Here is a 17725-nt window from a genome sequence, read left to right on the forward strand (position 1 = left end):
GAAAAAACCCAACAACAACAACAACCCTGATTCATAAGTGATTTAGCAGACCTACATTTGTAGTGTCGGATTCACCATCATCAAGGGACTGTCTGTGAGATAAAGCCTAACACTTCAAAAAGTAGTACAAGGCAGAGAAAAGTTTAGAACCAGGCCCTTCCAGACCCACTATGCTCTTGGAGACTGGGTATATAGGTGCATTTTTTAGTTGCATTAATTATATTACATTTGGGAAGTGTCTGTCTTTTGAAAACTCTGGTATTTAGAACTGGAATGATGACCAAGAGAGAGCAGTATGCCTTTTTATTAAAAACAAATTCTCTAGTGGCTGAGAGAGGATTACCTGTGCATCCGAAACATTTGTCTCTGGGTCGTGAATATCATCAGAGCTGTTGGTTTAAAACCTTGCCTGACCTCATAAAAGGGGTGACGAAATGCATTATGTTTCCTAGATTGCTTATTCAAGAGGATTACAGTTTTGCATTTCTTGGGGTAATGGACTGAGCAAAGATTTCCAGCTACTTTTTCCCCGCTTTCCTATTCATAACAACTAGTCTGTCCATCTTTTTAAAAATTTAAATGAATGGCATGTCAGCTTGTCCCAAGAGCTCAATAAGGCAGCATTTCACACACTGTCTCTGTTCCTCCTAGTTGTTAGAAACATCTTCCTTTTATTGTGTCTCTGCCTTTTTTAGCTCCAACGATAGACTGCATTGTCACCATGGCTTCTCCTTTCTCTGTCTGCAGGACTCAGCCCTTGAGACGGCCGCTTCTTCTCAATCTCCCCAGTTGCGCAGCCCTGGGCAAATGTCCGAAGCTCCCCCATCCAGTATACAGTGGACCCCGTAAGTGAGGCCAGTTTTGCAGTTTTGCGAGGGAAGTGCGAAGGGAATAGCTTTGCTCTGGCTGGCAGTTAGCCAGAGCATCCATCCCTGGGAAGTGACCCATAGAGAGGGCTGGCTGCAGACGGCTGCCTTGGGTGCTAGACCAGGACAGTGCCTGGATTGTTGCTCAGAACAAGGGCTTTTTTCAGAAAGGCTCCCAGAGTGCCTGAGGAAGCGGAAGCGGCTGGCTGCCCTACCTGTCCCTTGACTGCCCTTTTTGCACAGCCTTGCATAGTCCTGCTTGAAAAGCTGAGACAACTCAAGGGTCCCCCAAGCTGTGGGGCTTCTCTCCCTTCCCCCAGCATGTTGAGAGCGAAGGATGAGAATGCGGGAGGAGAGCAGGCAGAGTGTTTGCCTCGGCACATTCCTTTTCCATTTGGAAAGCACAGTTCAGTGCCTCTGGTCCGTCCGCAGAGCCTGCAGAATGGGAGTCTGGAACAAAATGTTTACTCTGTGTTTGTACATTTTTTGATTTTTGCAATTTGGGTGACACTTTTTTGACAACAGAAAGCAGCTCTTGCCATTTTAAAATCTTGTTAAATGAACAACAAAAAGCAGTGCACTCACTGATGGCTTTGGTGTTACAGGTACCTGGCTCTTTATCAGTATAGACCGCAGAATGAAGATGAGCTAGAGCTCCACGAAGGAGACCGAGTGGATGTGATGCAGCAGTGCGATGATGGCTGGTTTGTGGGTATGTTTGCATAGGAGCAAGGGAATGGAGGAAGCAATGAACCCTGAAAGATGATGTAATACCAAATCTGTTGAGAGGCATTGCAATCCTAGGACTAGAAAATGGGTTAAGAGTTCTCTAGGGTTTTGCCATCTATCTTTAGGTTTCATCTCTACAGTTAGGAAAAGACTACCATAACATACGGTACCAAGCAGGTAAAAGATTTGGGTGCCATTTAGGTGGCAGGAAGAAAATACAATTTGGGGGAGTTGGTCTCCTCCCACTTCTATATGTTGTAGGGTTCTCTTTGATTGCTGTTAAGTTGCATCTGCACTGCAGAATTGATGCAGTTTGACACCACTTTAACTGTCACGGCTCCATGCTATGAAATCCTGGGATTTGTAATTTGGCACCAGGCTCTCCGACAGAGAAGGCTAAATATCTTACAAAACTACAAAACCCAGAATTCCATGGTGGTTAAAGCGGGGCAGGTGCATTCTTAGTCACTACCCAAATGTCCACATTTAATTAGAATATATAAATGGCAATTAAATTGTTGTTAAAACTTGAGTCCTTAAGATTTCCCCTTTGTTTCCAGACTGAATAGTCCAGCATGGCTGGGAAAGAATTCTTGCCTTCCAGCTCATGATCTGAATAGGTGCAATTTAACAAGAGTTTCTAGACCATCTCCCAAAATCTGGATGAGAACAGAGCTTGAAGAAGCTACTTTTTCAACTTCTGTAGTCCAAAAAGCAACTTTTTCATATTTTGGGTTAATGGGTTGTTTCTGAAGACCATGAAACAGAAGCTTCAAAGATATGGTGAATTAGTAAGATGACTTACTGGCTTCCTTGAAGCCCACTTTTTATTTGAAGAGGCTGGTTCAGAAAGCACCAGGAAAGCATTCTGCTGCCGAATGGGCAGCCATGGGCTTCTTCTGTCATCAGGGATGTCTCTCTCTTTTGTTCCTTCTGCAGGTGTCTCTAGAAGAACGCAAAAATTTGGCACTTTCCCTGGGAACTATGTTGCCCCTGTGTGACTGTCCTGCAGCCATCCCCTTGTGCACCAAATGGAGAATGAATCAGTCTCTTCTGCACTGGTTTCCCTGGAGAGAGGCTCTCAAGACTGTAGGCAAGGAGTGGAAAGAAGAGATGATGTGAGAACCAACCTTGATCCCTAAGTTCTCTTCAACAAAACCTTGACCTTTGTTACCTAGCATCCTGTGTGCCTTGCCTTCCAGTGATGTATCCTGGCCTCCCCTTTATTGGAGCAGTTGCAGGCTTATTTCTTTTCCCATTATTTACAGAAGGCCAGTCTTTCCATGACAAAGTAGAGCCTTACCCTGAGCAGAAAGTACTGGTGTCTCCCAGATTCTGTCCTGCTGCCCCAACTAAATTTCTACTTAATGAACTAATCTGGCGTTTCATCCAAAGGGAGGTGAAGAGAGACCGTGCCCCAGTGGCTGTCCTACACTACATCTCCCACGCAAAAAGATCCACCTCCCTGGAATGTACTGGATGCTATATTGATGGCTGAAGACTTATTGTGTGATCAACATCCCAGTACCATTGCTGAACATTGCTACTAATAGAGATGTATCTCAGGTCCCATGGAGTGGCTGGGATCTGCTAACAAAAGGCTGTGACACAGATCCATATGCAGTGAAACACACTGCATGGCCACTAGTATGAACATTTTCATACCTTGCCTAACTTCTCAAAAGGTTTTGTTTACTGAACCTTGATTTAAACAGCTTCTCCACCTGATTTTAGCACTTGGAGCTAAACAACATGCAGTTATTGCTCTTTAATATTAAGCCCTGCAGGAGCGTGGGTGTGTGATTTTTATCTTTATTACCTTTTATTTGTTTGTCAAACTCCAACAAGGCATGAATCTTTGGGAGAATTAGAATACCAAGAGCTACTTTGCTGTTGAGGCACAGTATGGCATTCCTTCTTCCAAAGCTGATCCTTCTTGAGGAGCCCTCTCCTCCCCAGTTTAACTCCCAATAACTGCAATAGTTATTATCCCTGATTACTGAGGTTACTAACTTTGATGCTAATAGCCTAAAATCAGAAACAATGGTGGTTCTCTGCTGCTGCTTTTGCATATACGGTCAATTTTTCTTCAAAGTTGTATCTCATGTCCAGCTGCAGAAGCCAGGGACCAATGCAAGGGTCCTGTGGTAGAACATGTCGCCCAGTTATGTTGCCTCTTTCCACCATTTTACCTCCTTGATCTTTCTATTCCAGGAGTCTCCTTTCAACTCCAAAGTCAGGGGTCAATGCCAGAGGGGAGATATCTGGGGACAAAATACCCATCTACACACAAGAAGCGTTGTTCGCAAACTCCTGGGGGCTGCAGCTGGTGAGGCAGGGGAGCAGAGGAAAGAAAAGAGTAGAAGATCGTATCGGGTCTGAACACTGTGATATCTGTGCTGCCTGCAGCTCCATGCATAGTACTAACAGTCTCGTCCCTCCATGCAACAACTAAACAACTGCACATTGACACAGTCCTAGTTCTAGGATAGGAAATTTTCTGGTTGGAACCAGCCATGTGTAAACAGGGCCAGAGAGCGTGGTGTAGTGATATGAGCATTGGATGACGGCTCTGGAGATCAACGTTCAATTCCCTGCTTGGCTATGGAAAACCACTGGGTGAATTTGGGAGAGTCACACACCCTTAGCCCCAGAAAACCCCATGATAGAGTCACCTTAGGGTCACCATAAGCCAAAAATGACTTGAAGGCACACAACAACAAAACAGGACCAGTTGCTCTTTGTTTGCAATCACATCTCAGCAGGTTCAGGTTCTGCCTCTCAATTCAGTGGTTTTCAGACATTCTACCTCTGGGGAATACTTTCTGGCTGCCACAACAATTTGCATCTGCCACTGAACCCAGTGCATTGCAAAGAATTCTCTCACATGTTCTAAGGATTAGAGTCTCACTCAGCTGCCTTCATAACCTACATCCTGAGAGTGATGCCTCTGCACATTTTCAAAAGGATAGGGATTTCTCCATCTCACAGACATCTGTTTGCTATTACTATCTCCAGGACCATTTGAGGTACATTTGTAAGACATCCCAGGTTTCCTTTAAGTTTGAAAACTGGTGGAAAAGTAGCAATGTGGTGTTGGAGGACAGAGCTGAGGATATTGTTTCATCACCAGTCCTGAAGGAAAACTCAATCTTTATTACATGAAAAAAGAAAGCCACAACGGTGTAGGAGAGTATCCGCTTTCTCTGTGCCTGTCTGTATGCACCGTAGCACTTTTGTTCTCTTCCTGAGAGAGAAGGTAATAAAAGTGTCTCTTTTGTTATGCTGGAAAAATCAGTTTGACAAAAGGCACGCTTTTATGACCATCCCAAGAAGGAGGATGCAAGTTCTCCGAGGGTTTGCGGAGGCATGGAGCAAGTCGCTACTCTCCCATTCCCTTTCGTCTTTTTTCCCTCGTGCGATAAGGCTCCAAGTACTCCTTCAATTGGTTTTTGAATGAGTTTATATAAGCATCATCTTGGCCTTTGGGTCTGACCACAAAATATCTTGGCCCAGTACAAAAAACACTGTTTGATTGGTTAGGCCTGGGAAAACAAGGATTGTTTATATTATTATCTATGCAGCTTGTCCTCTCAATAAAACGCCATTGAACTAACATTTCACTTTGCAGAGTGGCACACATCTTCCTTCCTCCAAATGTATACAGGTTCAAGACACCATGAAAGCAAACATGACATCCGCCTCCCTCTGCAAACAGAGGTGCCTGGTATGAGAAAATCTGCAAAACCCAATCTCATGGAGGATTCTTCTGCATTGTAGTGGAAGACCTGTTTGTTTCCATGGAATGCTAAAAATCTGTGCCATGCGTCAAGTCGTGGAGCAATATTACTTCAATTTCCTGTCTTTTTCCATACATTCACTCAGCTGCCACAGCAGTAGTTCCCAAAGTCTGGCTCTCTGAGTGTTTTGGACTTCATCTCCCAGAAGTCTTAGCAAGTTTGGCCAACAGTCAGGAATTTTGGGATCTGAAGTCCAAAGCTTTTGGAAGACTAACATTTGGGAAATACTAAGATCAGTATGGCCGAAGCATCCTTAAAAGCACAACATTGCGTTGGCTGAATATACCTGATAGGTTTTCTACAGCTGCAGAGTCAAATGTGTTACCTGCTTTTAAAAGCAGGAATCCATCTTATGTGAAATCAGAGGCTTTCATGGCCGATGTCCATAATTTTCTGTGCCTCAGATGCGGGCGAAACGTCAGGAATAAATTCTTCCAGAACGTAGCCACATAGCCTGGAAACCCTACAGAACACTGTAGAAACCTATCTTTTGTTGTTTCTGGATATGGACTACTTTCCCTCTGTGTCTGCGCATGCCCCAGCAGATGCTGCCTAACTCTGCATGCATGTTGCATTGCCAGAGATACCTTCACTACAGCTTTTAATATTGGATCTTGCTCAGTCACATAAGGCCAATGATCAGTCTCTTATCACCAACATCATCTTCTATCTGGTGGGTCAAAGGCAACTGCCCTTGCGTAAAGGCAGTTAATATATTATTGAGAATGTTATGTACTCCCTTACATAATACAGTATTGAATGCTGCATTAATGACTATTTTTTTCTGAATCCACTTAGTTACTAATAGGACAGCAGTCTCTTTCTTTGGCTCCATCCACACTGCAGGAATAATCGAGGTTGAAACCATTTCAACTTGGATGCTATGGAATCCAAGATTTGTAGTTTTGCGAGATATTTAGCCTTCTCTCTCAGGGAGCCACAACAAACTGTTTCCAGAATGCCATATCATTGAGCCATGGCAGATAAAGTGGTGTCAACCTGGATTATTTATGCAGTGAGGATGCAGCCCTAGTTGCAAATTCTCTTCTTCCGCTGCACATAATGCTGTAAAGCTGGTGAACTATATTCTTCAAGTTATCCAAGCCTTCAAGTTATTAAAACCATTCTAGTTATTAAATAACATTCAAGTTATTAAAACCATTCTCTCCCCCTGCTATTTTTTGCTGAAACAATTACTATTTTCCTGAATCTACTTAGTGACTAATGGGATTGCAATCTCTGCATTGCTGATCTCCCTTTGTTATCTTCCCATGCAGACAATGCTCTGAGGTTCGAGTGAGCAATGCACAAACCATCTTTTATTCTTTCTGTCTAAAGCAGTCTTCCAGTTATTAAAACCCATTTTCAGAGTAAGACGATCAGTCGTATTTCTGCTTTGTGTATATTCTGCAAGCGTAGCAGAAAGCCTTGCTCCTGAAATCCAAGTATCTTGACAAAGGCCACTCCTCTTATTCGCCATGCAGCTACCAGGGACAAAGGGCAATAAAACATAGATAATAAATTTAAAGTCCATTAGCAACAACATGAAATCTTGGAAGGTATGGGAGCATGGAGAGCCAGCATGGTGTAATGATATGAGCATTGGACTCTGGAGACCAGGGTTCGAATCCCCTCTCAGCCACTGGGGGACCTTGGGCAAGTTGCATGTTCTCAGTCTCAAAGGAAGGCAAAGGCAAGCCTTGCCAAATCTTGCCAAGAAAACCCCATGATAGGATTGTCTTAAAGTCGCCATAAGTCAGAAAAGACGAAGGCACACAACAACAACAGGAGCATTTCACCCAGAAGCATTCAGATTATACAAGCCAATAGGTAGTGACATAAGAAAAGAATAGTTGGGGCAAGGGCCTCTAAGAATTGGCAATGTGTTCCTTCTTAGCTAGGATGTGTGCCTCAGCAGGTGCCCGGCTGTGCCAACTTCTGATGCCAGCCCTTTATTTGGCCTTAAATCCAGTTGCACTCATTGGAATGTATTTGAAAACCAGCATGCATAAACTCATGCTCCACCAAGATTTTCTTTTAATCTTGCTTTTCTTCTTGAGCAAAAAAATTCATTTAGGCTTACAAGGCTTTTGATACTGTGCTTTAACTGAAGTTAGATTCGCCATTGGATCCTGTGTGTGCCTGCTTAGAAACTGCATTCGTCTGACTGGTGCTCGGGCTGCATCTGCACTGCAGAATTAATGCAGTTTGACGCTGTTTTAAATGCCGTGTAGTTTTGTGAGATATTTAACCTCCTCTGTCAGAGAGCTCTGGTGCCACAACAAACTACAAACCCTAGGATTCCATAGGATGGAGCCATGGCAGTTAAAGTGGTGTCAAACGGCATTAATTCTGCAGTGTGGCAGCAGCCTTACTCACTAGTTGGCATGTGCAGCTTTGGAGATTGAGAAGCACTGACCTAAAGAACTTGAACTAGGATCTCTTACCCCTCCCACCAAATTTAATCACTTATTCCAGTGATGCAATATTTGAATTACAAATTAAAAGTGCAAATCTCATTATGAGTTTTTGATCCCACACTTCGAAATCCATTAAGTCCAAAGAAACAGGATTGACATAAATTACAGAGGGTCGAAGGAAAACAAATATCCAGACTCGGATCCTTTAATGTATCCTTTTAAAAAGTGTTCAGAATGACGAGATTTCAATATATCAGCTGATATCTCTCTCTCATTTCCTCATCCTAGGAAATGTTTTCCTTTGCAAAGAGTGGAAAAAAAGAGAAAAGAAATAACATTTTGAAGCATTTTCACTTAAGAAAATAAACATATGTTTTATTAACTTTGTTATCTGTGTATTGCTTTGTCTTTGTCTGCTTGGAGACAACCCTGGAAGGGTTTTGTTTTGCTCCCTTCTTCCAATGTTGGGAAGAGGACTGGGTTTCAATTTACAAAAAAATTAATTAAAGTTTGGGAGATCTTAAAAGAAGAAAGACGATACAAGGAATACACTCCAGGCATAAATATGTATTCAGAAGGAAGCCTCATTGTGCTTAATGGGGTTTATCCACAAGCAAATATACATAGGATTGTATGCTTATAACTGAGTAGTCCATTGATAAGGTCTAATTCAAATTAATAATTCCTATGTGAACACTGATAGAATATTACATGAGTCAGGGCTCAGAAATGCATAGGCCTTCAGATGTTTTAACTCCCATAGCCCACAGTGAAGGATGATGGGAGATACAGTCTGTTTCCTGGTAAAACGCGTGCCATTTGTGTGGCTGTTCGATCGTAGCACAAATTGAGAGCTTCCACGCTATGTCTCCATTTAGGTTTAAAGGTAAGCGAAGCAGTCTAATGGGGTTGATCATTATTTCAGCCCTAGGCAGACATACTTAGCTGAGAGTAAGTTCTCATTGAATCCAACAAGGGCTTTGCTGTAAAAGACAGAAATGCAACAATAAAATGAAACACAGCCATTCAAGTGCTATTGAGGTTTAGTCTTCAGTTGCCAGGGCCTTTGCAAGTTGAAAGCATTCACCAACACTTTTGCCAGCTCTGGGCATCTCATGCCAGCCTCTTGGGCTTGAGAACTGCTGCCAATATTGTTGTTGTTGTTACTATTATTTCTTCCCTGTTTTCCTGTGGGGTTTGGGAAAGGGATCTAGGAGTCCTAGTAGACCACAAGCTGAACATGAGCCTGAGCATCCCAATGCATCTGAGGAAGCAGACTTAACTCTACAACTTCGTTCTTTCAGTGAATCTCCAAGGTGCCACTAGATCTCTCAACGTACTGATTCTAGAGACTAATACGGCTATATCTTTGAATTCTGCTGTGTGTTTTTGGGCCCCGAGACCACTTTAACTGCCTTGGCTCAGTCCTAGGGAATCCCTGGGAACTGTAGTTTCTTAGGGCACCAGAGGTCTCTGACAAAGAAGGTTCAATGCCTCCCAAAAGTACAATCCCCAGAATGAGATAACATAGAGCCAGGGCAGTGGAAGTCAACCTGTGGATGCTTTCTGCAGAATGCCTTGGACCAGATGCAAGTGGAGCTCTCCAAAGCCTTGCAGGAGCCGCCTCGGCCTGCAGGGGGCGCTGGCCCACCGCCTCCGCTTGAACTCTCACTAGTCCAATTAAGTGAGTCACTAGTCAGTCCCATTCGGAGGAGGATCTTTGCAGGGAAGGCTGCTGCTGCTGCTGCAGCAAGAGTTGCTGCTCCTCTCTTGCACTTTGTGCTCTCCCTTGCAACCTGGTTGCATGCCTCCTTTCTGACTTCCAGCTCTGGGACCTCAACAGCCAAAGCAGAGCCGAATCCAAGTTCTGGGTAAGTGTGCCATCCTTTCTTTTTTGCAAAGGGATCCCAGGGAGGGATGCCCCTCTTTCCAGGCTTCTCTGGTTGGAAATTATTTTTGCTTCTCAGCTGGGAGTGGAGTCAGTTTCAGAGATGCACCTTTCTCCTTTGGAGTAAGTTTCAGAAGAAACAAGGGCCAAGGCACTTTGGTCCCCACTTCAATTGCTAAGGCTCTAGGGCTCCCTGGGATTTGTAGTTGGGTGAAGCTCCAGCATTTTGGGGCAGGGAAGGCTCCATCCTGCAAAATTTGGGATTGGTAGTTTTGGGAGGCACCCACTGTTCTTTGTCTCCAGACCTTGTGAAACTATAAATCCATGATTCCATAGACTGCAGCTCCAGCCCTTAAAGTGGTGCCAAACTGCATTATCTTTACAGTGTAGATCAGTACTGGAGCTACAGCAGTTAAAACCCATGGTAGGATTGCCTTAGAGCTGCCAAAAGTTGGAAAGGACGGGAAGACACACAACAACAACAACAGCACTTAAAGTGGTGCCAAACTGCATTATTATGATTGTGTAGATGCACCCTTAGTTAGGGTACTGGAGCTACAGCAGTTAAAACCTGTGATAGGATTGCCTTAGAGTTACCATAAGTTGGATAGGACTGGAAGACACAAAAACAACATCAACAACAGCACTTAAAGTGATATCAGGCTGCATTATTTCTGCAGTGTTGTTGTTGCGTGCCATCCAGACATTTCTGATTTATGGTGAACCTGTCATAGGGTTTTCTTAGCAAGTTTCTTCCAAGGGGGTTTGCAATTGCCATCCTCTGTGGCTGAGAGAGTGTGACCTGCCGAATGTCACCCAGTGGGTTTCCATGGCTGAGCATCCAGAGTCATAGTCCAGCGCTCAAACCATGTAGATGCACCAAAAGTCTTTATAGGACTGCAACCTATAAAGACTGCAACAACAGTGCTGTTGTTGATGTTGTTTTCATTGCTGTATATTTCTGGTGCTTTTATTTCTTTCTCCCCTTACCCCAACATGTGTGTCTTGTACAACCCTGGAACCGGTAAGCGTTCTGAGTTTGTGCGCAAGCATCACAAATCCTGGACAAAACAGTTAACGCATGATGGATATGTACGTGGCTTCTAGTCAGCTGCTGATTTATGGCAATCCCATAGATTTCATAGGGTTTATACAATATTATAAAATGAAATATCTGCTTTTTTCTTTGCATTGTGCAAACAACACAATCTCATTTTTGGTTGTTGCTCAGATGAGAGGAAAATCAAACTTTTCCGCCTTGCCTTCTGCAATGAGACTAAGCAAGTTGTTTTCACCATCCTCTTATTTTGGTCCTCTGTTTTTCATTGCCTTCTTGTTGATGTTGCCTTTGGATTTTTTTTTCCCCTGTTGGCTCTGTGAGATTTGTGTTCAGACTTGAACTTTAATTGCAATATGTACATATACATATATATGTGTGTATGTATGTATATATGGAAACTACCTTTGGAGTTGTTCTGGTGGAAAGATGGTCTGTCAATAATAGGAAGCACATAAACAGGCAGACTGCTAGGAATTTTGCAAAGGCCGTCTCCCTCTTTCTTCTCTAAATGAGAGACATATGGCTGAGTTAGTGCATCATCTTTCCCTCTTAATTGGTGCTCTCCTGGTCAAATAAACTAGGGCTGCATCCGCACGGCAGAAATAATCCAGGTTGGCGCTGCTTTAACTGCCACGGCTCAATGCTATATAATTCTGGGAATTGTAGTTTGGTAAAGCATTTAGCCTTCTCTGTCAGAGAGCTCTGGTGCCGCAACAAACTACAAACCCCAGGATTCTATAGGATGGTGCCATGGCAGTTAAAGTGGTGTCAAATTGCATTATTCCTGCAGTGCAGATGCAACCTAGGAATAGGAGGCAGCTGGCAATACTTGGTAAGCAGGCAAAGGACCACCAGTGCTTATCTGTAGTTGCCTTATGGTGCATCTACACTGTAGAAGTAATACAGTTTGACATTGCTTTAACTGCCATGGCTCCATTCTATGGAACCTTGGGATTTGTAGTTTTGTGAGGCACCAGCACTCTTTGGCAGAGAATACTAAAGGCCTTGCAGAACTACAGGATCCAGGTTTCCATTGGTTGGAATTCCAGGGCTTAAAGTGGTGTCAAACTGCATTAAATTTACAGGGCAGATGTACTCTTAGTTACGGTATTAGTATGTAGGGCTGCATCTGCACTGCAGAATTAGCGCAGTTCAATACTGCTTTAACTGCCAGCGATCATTGCTATGGAATGCTGCAATTTGTAGTTTTGTGAGAGATTTAGCCTCCCTTGTCAGAGAAGTCTGGTGCCCCGCCAAATTACAAATCCCATTATTCCATAGATGGAGCCATGGCATGTAAAGCATGGCATTAATTCTGCAGTGTGGCACTGTAGACGATAGCACTTTGATTCCACTTTTAATTGCCAGAGTTTCATCCTGTGGAATCCTGGGATTGTCATTTTAGGCAGGAGGATGCATAATTATCAGCCAGAGCGTTCTAGTGCTCATGCAAACTACAAATCCCAATCTTCCAAAGAATGCAATTGTGGTCATTATAGAATCCGGTGCTCTAACTGCAGAGTGTGAAAGGGACCCAGGACACATTTAATGAAAGGTGCATGCATTATGCAAGTAAGAAAATACATGTAAACTGTGCAAAAGAAGTAAATATTGCAAACATGTATGAATTATGCACATTCCAGAATTCAGTGCGCATGTTCACACTCTCTCTCTCTGGTATAATTGTAGCTGAGAGCAAATGCACAGCCCTCTTTGCCATTTCTTTCCTCCCTTCGCCAGATCTGTTCTGCAGCCCCTTCAAACTTTGGGGGGGAATGTTCTGCAGAGGACGAAGGGGGACATTTTCTTTGGATCCGCTACCAAGTGCGATATAAATCCATGCAAACATTTGATCCAGTACAACCAGCACAACGGGGGAAACAGTAAACTCCTAATCCCACTGCAATTATAAGTAAAGCCAAGATTTGTGGCTGGCCTGTTGTAAACCCCGTCCGCCTTCCTTCCAGATGAGGTGTTAACTGTTTGCTTGAAGTATTCATTGCACTTTTAAAGTTCCTATTGGCAAAGCAGTGCAGCAGATATCCAGACTATACTGTTGTTGTTTTTAAAGGAGCAGGAAAATTGGGGATGATAGGTTATGAACCATTATAGATGATAGAGACTTTGTGGACTAGCCACATGGGAAGTCACTTGGGTAACTTTGGAAACTGTATTCATTCTTTACAGTAAGTGTAGATGGGGGAAATATGACATGAAGGGGAAGTTCTGTTTTTCTATGGAAAGCATAGCTCAGTTGCAAGTTGCTGTCTGGACATGCCTTAGATATCGAAAAGTCAAGGGGAAGTGGATGCCTGTCTCATCGATCACCTTCTCCTTTGGTTTCTTCCTCATTGTTCCTAACTTACCTCTGGGCACTTTTTTTATCGCTGTAAAACCTGTTGGTTTCGCTAATTGTTTTCGTCATTACGAGAGGCCAATTTAAAACTGTGGTCGAATGACAGGTACCTTCAAATACTTTTAGACACCTGTAATCTTCAAATGCTTGCAGACGTCTGTAATCTTTGCAGACTCACGCTTGCTCATAAACTTTTCCTCTGATCTGACACCTTCTGTGATTAGGATTCTTATCTGGAGGGTCTTCAACCAAGCAGCAGTTTGAACCCAGACCCCTCGGTTGCCTCTGCACTGTAGAAATAATGCAACTTGACACCACTTGAATTGCTATGTCTCCATCCTACAGAATCCTGGGATGTGTAGTTTTGAGAGGCACCACCATTCTTTGGCAGAGAAGGTGAAAGACCTTGTAAAACTGCAAAATCCAGGATTTCATAGTATGGAGCTACAGCACTTAAAGTGATGTCAAATTGCATTATTTCTACAGTGCAGATGCATCCCTAGGACAACACCCAAACTACTACACCACTCTGGCTCAATATCAAAAATGCATCCTTCAAACCCAGAAGTGGACTTCCAGCTGATACCAGGTTTTTGGGGAGAGGTGGGGGAAGTCCTTGTGTCCATCAGAAGATCTAAGGGACAAAAATCTGGCCCCCAGATCCATCTTAGTTGCCCACCTCTCCCAGAAATGAATGCCGATGATAACAATACTTCATAGTGTTTGTACATGTTCCAAGGACAACTCCACTTTTATTGTCTTAGTAATCATTACGACAACTCTGCCAAATAAGTGAGTTCGCCCATTCAGCAGCCATTCATCAATTGTTCAGTGATGAAGGCCGAAAACAGATGCCACGTTTTAACAGGGGTCACAAGAAGCCCTTCAGTCATGTTGTGGGCCTGATGTTTGCAACTTGCTTTGCACATGGACATCCTAGCGATTTGGATTCTGAATCGGCCATCTGCCTTGCCCCTTCCACATATGCTTCAGGCAGCTGGCTAGCTTAAAATACATTAAAATGGCACCTGTGTGCTATCAGCTTATCCTTCACTTAAACGATTTAACGCCATCATTTTAAAGAACAGTTACAAAACTTCTTCAGAGACTTACAAAAGGATTGGTACGCTACAGTTACTAGCCAACCAGCACTATTTTGTCAAGCAACCTGTACACCATTTTAACTGAAAAGCCATGGGACCAAAGAACCATAGAAATGTAGGGGGTTGATTAGATGAGGGTTGCAACCGCAGTGCAGAAACAATCCAGTTTGATCCCCCTTTAACTGCCATGGCTCAGTGCTAAGTAATTCTGTAGTTTTGTGACAAATTTAACCTTCTCTGTCAGAGATCTCTAGTGCTACAAGAAATACTATTCCCAGAATTCCATAGCATTGAACCAGGGAAGTTGAAGTGGCATGAAATTGGGTTATTTCTGCAGTGCGGATGCTGCTAAGATCTGGTGCCTTCCGGGTAGCTGGACTACTTCCATAAGTCAACTTTGACTTATGGTGACCCTATGAATGAGAAACCTCCAAGTTAGCTGTTGTTGTGTGCCTTCAAGTTGTTTCTGACTTATGGTGACCCTATGCTGTATTTGTATGGACAAAAGCAGATATTTAGATGTCATATGGCCATATTGTCATTACAGACGAATTCAGCAGAGAAAATTAAGTAGCGATTTGATATAGAATGCGAATTGACGTAAAGGCAGCCCATTAACCGTTCCACCCAAGAATTTGTGAGAGATTCAGCTTCCTCCTCTGCGGTTTACCTGCTTGCTTGCAGAAGCACCTGTTACACTGGCACCAATAAGAAAAGTATGCGCATGCGCATCCTTGTGCCAAAAGAAGAGCCTCTGACTTCAAGCGTACCTCTTCCTGCTTGCCATTTGAGCCAAAGGAGAATAAAAGACTTGCTAGGACTTCAAGCAAAGCATGATAGCAGCTTCTGGCAACGCAGGCTGTGGTGTCTGCGTACTTCACCCCACTGTTGATGGAGGGCCTCCCCACAAAAACCAGTTCTCCCCCCCCACCCCATCCAAAGGTTTTTGTAGAAGACCCCCCTCTCTGGCCGTCCATCCCAGCTAGAGACAGAAGTCATTGTGTTCCTGGCTGGGAAGGGGTGGTTTCCTGCTGGCACCGAAACATGTAAATGCAGGAAATTCTTCCCCTGAAGGCTTTCTTTGTGTGTCTGGGGTTTGGAGGGGATGTTTTCTTGTTGGCTGTTAGGGTGAAGGTATTGAGTCTGGAAAGTAACAAGGACAAGGTAGACCATGGGAACCGACTCTCTTTCCCTTCCCCATCACTTTGCCTGAACTTGGCTGGCCTTGCCTGGTAGCCTGTCCAGGGCCTCATTCCCACTACATTTTAAACCGGTTTGCAAACCAGCTTCAAGTGTTTAAATGACCCTTGTTTGCACTTGAGCCAAATCACAGAAGCAGTTTGGAGAGGGAGGCTAGCCCCATTTAATGCACTTCTTTTTTATCAGTTTTTCCCCACGTCTTTTGCAATAAATCGATTCAGCGCAAGTATGAACGGGATGCGGATCGAAATCGATTTTTTAAGTGATGTGATCAGATGATCGGCCACTGAAGAGGGTCCCTTTGGAATCGAGTCATTGGTCAATGTGAACCAAGGAAATGTGATCGGGGCAAATGCAGTGTAAACTAAGCTCTGCTGTCGAATTAGTCCATCGATTTGGATTGCAAACTGATTTATTTGTAAGTGGGAATGAGGCCCAGGATTCTTGTCTTCCTCCAAGCTTTAACAGGGTTTTAGAGTAGTTCACGGTGGAAGACTCACCCAACGAAGCCCTGTTTGGATCTACGCTTTATAAGAGCTGCTGCTCTTCTGTTGTTGCTGAACCCTCTGTGTGGTTTTCAAGTGCCACCTAAGAAAGAGGTGAATATGTGTGAAGGAAGAGCATTTGGGGCTATTCTCTATATGTTTGAGGCCTTTCCTCAAACTCCACCACATTGCTGGCCGATCAGCGTGGTGTCAGGCCAGCATCCTCTCCTGGGAGCGTTGTGCAGAGCTGCAAATCTTCCAACCTCTGCTACAGCAAAGGAAGGGGGGGAAAGTATGAATCGGGTTTGTGGTTGTGCAAACTTCCTGTGTTGGTGTTCTGGTGCTTTAGTCTTCCTTCTTCTTCTGCCTCCCCCCAACGCCGTTCTTTCCACCGTCTGCACTGTTGCCTCCCCACGCCTACTTCCTGATGAGAGGGAAGCCATATAATGTGGCCTAGGGCACCGAATGTCTGGCGCTACCAATTACTCATGTCTCCGGGGACCTTGCTTCCCCTCCCGGAACAAGGAGCCAGGCCCACCCCCTAATGAGACCCTTCTTTGCTCCTGAAGGCAAAAAGACCTTCTGGTTTGCCGTCTCCAAGTTCTTGCTCTCTCTTGCCATTCTGCATGCCTTGAAATACCCGTTGATGGCTTCCCTACCCCTTTTAACCCAAAGCTGACCATGTTTAGCCAGCAATGTAGTGTTGCGTTGCAACATCCTTTGCCCCTGGATGTTCTGACCAGGGCTAGTGAAAGTGGCACGGTCCAATAATGTCTAGAGGGCCACAGGTTACCCATTTCTGATTTACTGCATATACTCATGTTACTGTAGGCCCTTGGTATCTGCTGGGGTTGGGTTCCAGGACCCTCCGTGGATACCAAAATCTGTATCTACAGTATTTTATATCAGGATCCTGCACATGATTCAAGAGGGCATCTTACAATCATTTAAAAGTGCAAGTACAACTAAAAAAGCTGGTGGACAGAGGAGAAGGAAAAACACAAGTAATAAGGTTAAAGGAAGGTGAAGGTGAAGGGTGGGTTCGTTGTACTGGCAAGGGTTTACCAGTGTTGGCTGATAGATAGAAGCTGCCCTGTCACTCTTCTTGCATCTGGTTGCTCTGTGCCTTTGTCCCAGTCTTGTCTTGGCAAATGAGAGAAGTATTCTACTCTCCCCTGAGATTTTCTACCCTCACTTTGTTAGATGAAATTCCAGCAATAGCCTTATAGAAGGTCAATTTCTCAGTCAGAAGCAAGGACTGTTGCAGATTTACAGCATTCTTGCAGTATCTCCAAGGAGGAAACCGCGACAATGTGTTGTAACAAGAACAAGTCCTGCAGCACCTCAAAAACTAATAAATATCATCTGGCATGAGCTGCTTTGGACTACCTTGAAGTCTAATCCATTAAAGATTATGCCAGATGAAACCTGTTAGTATTTAAGGTCCCACATGACTTTTTCTTGCAATATCTATATTGTTTAGAAATGTGCAGAACGTGGCATATTTGCCATGCAATAGTCTAAGGATCTTCCTATGCATGGCTCTGCATATCCCAAACTGTATATTTTCAGTACATCACAATTTACCAGCCCACAGTATTTCACAAGATTTCTTGTCAACAGAGAGTGTGGCAGTGTGTTTTATTTCATCAGGATCTATTTATTCAGCCTTTGCTCAGGTGGTTGGGATCACTATCATCATTGCATGTTGAACAATTACGGTCATCATTTTAATGAATAGCCATTCTTTGAGCCGCTTTACTGTCTCATTCATCTTCGTAAAAATCCAGGGCCACGGTTATTCTCCCTTTTTTTATT

The 17725-nt window shown here is 43.8% G+C and overlaps 2 protein-coding genes across 6 annotated transcripts in view; both read left to right on the plus strand.

The window, feature by feature from the left end:
- SORBS3 (sorbin and SH3 domain containing 3) overlaps window positions 1–5218 on the plus strand; it is a 49498-nt gene extending 44280 nt beyond the window's left edge. For 4 of the 5 annotated variants that reach the window (XM_089538828.1, XM_089538832.1, XM_089538830.1 and 1 more), the window contains 3 exons: window positions 748–845; window positions 1472–1578; window positions 2535–5218. In XM_089538828.1, coding sequence (XP_089394954.1) covers window positions 748–845; window positions 1472–1578; window positions 2535–2596 — 267 coding nt within the window. In that variant the 3' untranslated portion in view covers window positions 2597–5218. The remainder of the gene's footprint in view (window positions 1–747; window positions 846–1471; window positions 1579–2534) is intronic. The other variant, XR_016282363.1, reaches the window with a different exon arrangement.
- Window positions 5219–9585: 4367 nt separating this feature from the next.
- Window positions 9586–17725, plus strand: part of PDLIM2 (PDZ and LIM domain 2) — a 41884-nt gene continuing 33744 nt past the window's right edge. Inside the window, exon 1 of the mRNA XM_089537626.1 lies at window positions 9586–9686. The gene's annotated coding sequence lies outside the window, so the exon portion shown is untranslated. The remainder of the gene's footprint in view (window positions 9687–17725) is intronic.

Source organism: Sceloporus occidentalis, unplaced genomic scaffold, assembly GCF_023333645.1.
Source record: "Sceloporus occidentalis isolate IW3139 unplaced genomic scaffold, rSceOcc1.0.p SCAF_9, whole genome shotgun sequence".
Taxonomy (NCBI): domain Eukaryota; kingdom Metazoa; phylum Chordata; class Lepidosauria; order Squamata; family Phrynosomatidae; genus Sceloporus; species Sceloporus occidentalis.